Source organism: Stegastes partitus, unplaced genomic scaffold, assembly GCF_000690725.1.
Source record: "Stegastes partitus isolate 25-593 unplaced genomic scaffold, Stegastes_partitus-1.0.2 Scaffold817, whole genome shotgun sequence".
In the NCBI taxonomy this organism is placed as follows: domain Eukaryota; kingdom Metazoa; phylum Chordata; class Actinopteri; family Pomacentridae; genus Stegastes; species Stegastes partitus.
Window position 1 is genome coordinate 82,363 of NW_007578548.1, and position 4,384 is coordinate 86,746.

Sequence of the window (4,384 nt, forward strand, 5' to 3'; positions counted from 1 at the left end):
TGTGTGTGTCAATCCCACCTTCAGTTTTATGTCAAATACCACATTTTTCCATTACTCTGGAACATGTTTCACACTTTGATGCTGCATTGATGACGTTACTCTTGTGCCCCCGTTTTGAAACTGTGGTGACTGTAAAGCTCCTCTGTGCAGCTGAAGCTGATTGAAAAGCATCAAAACTTTAGAATTTGTCACATCTTTTCAGCAACATCTATATTAAAGCTTTGTCATCGGTCAAGGCTACAGTTTTTGATCTCAGATTCTGCTTTTTTGGCAAAGCATATCAACACATGCAGGTAATGAGACTTTCTGTTTCTCTCAAGAAAGTTACACACTTCAAATCTTTCACTCCACATATTATATCAGTCTGGACAGACAATGATGTAAACTGCAGCTTAACTGAGACATACAACTGCATGGCTGTGATTCTAGTTAGTTTAACATGTCAGCACTATCTCTGTGTTTTTCTATGTATTTGATCAGCAGTCCAAACTGCATCGTATTGGATTGGATATAGTTTGACATGAGGAGGCTGTTTTCACACATTTTGAGACATTTATCTGTCAGGGAAAGGTTCACAGTGTTTGATTGGATAGGTTTTTATCAGTATATATAAGACTGTGTGTGGGATATACATTGATTAGCCACAACAGTGAATCACTTATCTAACATTGTACAACTTTGTCCCATCATGTCATGGAAACAGGACTCATGCAGTGTCCTGTGGTGTCTGATGGGATGTTGGCAGCAGATCCTTTGAGTCAAATGAAACAGGTTTGCTCCTGCACATCCTGCAATGCTCAATCAGATTGGGATCTGGGGCAAGGGGAGGTCAACGTCTTGGACTCTTTGTAATGTACCTCAAGTGGTTTTGTCAGTTTGAGAGCGTACAGACAACTGCTGCCAAAGTAACATGCATAAATAAATACCAGAACCAAACGTGTCTCAGTAGGACATTGCACTGAAATAACATGATCCATGCTGTTCACTTCATTGATTAGTGGTTTTAATGTTGTTGCTGCTGCTCTGTTTAACGCTTTTAACAAATACTGCCTGTGAGGGTCAAAGCCACGAAGCTAAAGAACTGGCATGTGAACTCAAAAACAGGGTTTTTATTTCACCCCCCAAAAATGACAAAGTTATAAAAATCAACACTAAATTAAAAGAGGTCAAAAGAACAAAACTTAAGTAAGCAACAAAACACAGCAAACCAGCAGCAGTGGTAAAAATAAACCAGTAACAGACCTGAAAAACACCAATCAAATAGGGACATATATGTACTGGATGATTAGAGCAGTTACACACAATAGTGGAAACATTAAACACATACACTGAAAACTAACAACAAAAAGCACAAAACAGTACAATTGGTCTACTTAATAAAAAGAATGTTAACAAACAAACCCAAAATATATCCAAATACTTAACACAAATCAAATGAATGAAGTAATATTTAAATCAAATGAACCCAGTCCACCCTTGAAGTGGCAGACACTTGGTATGGTCTGATTGTGGCTCTGGTATAAAATCCTGCAGCTCCTTTTATGTATATTTTGCCTGAAGCCAGCCAGATGACCACAGTAGCAGCGGACAGGATACCTCAGCACAGGTAAGACAAAGAAAAGATTAGTACAACTTCAAATGATGCTAAATGTGCGCTACAAATAGAACTTAAGTACTTCAGCAGTGGCTAAATATATTATGACTGTGTTGTTTGAAATGATAAATTATGTGTTGTTGTTTGTTTTTGTATGTGAAATGTGAGTTTAAAGTGTTGCAACTTAAACTAATGTTTGCAGCGTGATGGCTGCACCTGCAAATGATCAGCTCATCATCGAGCTCTGTCGAAGCCTGATAACGATCCTGATCATTTGAATCAGGTGTGTTGGAAGAGGGAGACATCTAAAACATGCAGGACTGTGGCTCTCGAGGACCAGGATTGGAGACCCCTGTGTTAAAGGAAACCTGCATAAAGTCAAAGAACTTTTCAGGATTCATCTTCCTGCAGAGTTTATACTGATTTCCTCCTGAAGACTTTAACAACTGTGAACATTTTTTCTGCAGGGTAGGAGAAGTATTTCAAACATGCGTTAATGTGCTTTTATTAATCTTTAATTTGAGATACTTTCATTCCTTCACTGACAAAGATAAGACCAAATCCTTATTTACATTCCAGACTCTCCACAGAAAGAACCTGACTCTAAATATGACATGTTAAGTAGGTGATCAAGCCCATGCAGGACACAAATTTGGCAAGGCCATCACAGCACAACTAAACAAACACTATCCAGGCTGAATTATGCACCCACACACCACCACCTGGGCATGATCCTCTCCCTCTGTGAAACACCAAATTAGGACACTGCGCTGTGATCCGGTGTCGGTAAGTCTAGCATGTGACAGAGCAGAATAATCGCGTCCAGTGAACACAGCAGAACAGAAATATGTGTATACGCTGTCAACAGGACTAAGACACTAAACAGAACTAAAGGAGAGTCATGAGCTTCACTTTCTCTTTGCAGTATATCTGACACACTGCAATTTTTATTGAGTTACTTTTTCAACACACAGTTCAACGAGTTTAAGCTACAGTTTAAACTTTTTAATTTCCCCTCAAACATAGTCCAAAATATGCACACAACAACATTACACAATCCAATACCAAATTAACACATTTCATATACATTTACATTGACTATTTATGTTTCACAGTGTGTACAACGGAGACGCAACTCAGTATACATTCTGTAACCACAGGCCAGATAACATTTAAAATATACACTTTGAAAGTAACGTCAAGTTTCACAAGTATCACATATTTAGAAATATTGTACACATGCAGCAACGGAGTGCAGACAGAATATTACACGTCAGTATTCAGCAGAATATCCACCAACATAAAAAGGCCACATTTTAGAGCACATCAATTGGAGTTTTTTTGTAAAAACTTGTAGCAAAAGATATATTCCTATTTGATCTGGCACCTAAAATCAGAAAAAAATGAGTGTCCATCTCAACTCATCAGGGACCATCTGATCTGTGTTTTATCACAATCTATGGATATTTAAATGGTGTTTTTGAAAATTTAGATTGATATACTAAATATTTTCTGAGATAATTTTTTTTTTTTTAATTGCCTGTCGACCCACTTGTGTTTTGTTTGGAGTTTTTTTCCACATTGAAATTTGAGGCTATGTTTAAAAAACTGTATGTCAAGAACTATTGAAGAAACCCTCAGATTTCCACTGTTACTTGTTACTGGGCCATTGATTCAGGACCTGAAACACTGGACAAGTAGATCAAAAGGGCAGCGATTACGGGTGAGTTGAAATATGAAATGAATTGAATCCATCGTGACGAGTCTCATCTCTGAACACACAATATCAAAAAGATGATTATGCAGAAGTCAAATTAGGAGATTTTCTGAAATGTAAGCAGTTGCATTAAAAAAAAAATCCCATCAAATCATATCCATATTTTGTGCTACAAATATGTCAGCAAGAATTGCAGTAAAATTTGATTGCCCCTATACATATTTTATCCTTTGATTTGATAAGTAAAGCCACTTACTTGAAAGCAGACATGTTACGGAGTGAACATTATTTATTCTGAATTTTAAAAAAGCTAATATTTAAACACTACTACTTTACAATTACACGTTCAGACTTAGTATTTAGTGCACAAATACTTCACCACAGGCTCAATAGATTGAACAGCATGTATTAATTTTCTAGAGGTCATATGATCGTATGTAATCATGTGAAGAAATGCTGAAAAACTTTCCTCTCTTTTTACACGCAGTCCTCCTGACAGAGCTGTCTGCCATTGATCATGGTCAGACTGGCCATGGAGTGATGCGTGCTGCGGACCGATGTCACGCGTGTTGCGTTATGTGTCGGGCTCTGCGAGGAGTGTTTGAAGATCATACGACAGCAGCAACACAGCTGCTGATTAAACTGCTTCTTGAAGGTCTTGCTCAGCAGGTAAAGGGCGAATGGGTTGAGGCAGGAGTTGGTGAAGGCCAAGATTCGAGCTATGACGCTGCATACAAAGTGAGCCAGTGAGGTGTCCACCTGGAAGACAGGACAGAAGGTGGAGAGTTGGGGGAAACATGGGTTATAAAGTAAACAAACGGACAAATAGGAGCATGTGTGCACTGGGGATGAAAACAAATGCAATATGAACACAAACAGAATCTGAATTATTGCAATAAACAATATTTGTTCAGGTGATTGTAGCCTACTTTGACACTTCAAGACACCTATAAATTCATCTCTGCATGCTCCTATTTACTGAACAACCTGTTTAAAGAAAAAGCTGTTCCACTATCTGTTTCCAATGCATTAGTTTAACCATTTACACATATTTTAGCCTCTTAAAAGTTTAC

At 37.9% G+C, this 4,384-nt stretch overlaps 1 protein-coding gene across 1 annotated transcript in view; it reads right to left on the reverse strand.

The window, feature by feature from the left end:
* Positions 1-3,788: 3,788 nt before the first annotated feature.
* The window catches only part of LOC103365195 (gastrin-releasing peptide receptor-like), a 17,870-nt gene continuing 17,274 nt past the window's right edge, over positions 3,789-4,384 (reverse strand). Inside the window, exon 4 of the mRNA XM_008292565.1 lies at positions 3,789-4,070. Coding sequence (XP_008290787.1) covers positions 3,789-4,070 — 282 coding nt within the window. The remainder of the gene's footprint in view (positions 4,071-4,384) is intronic.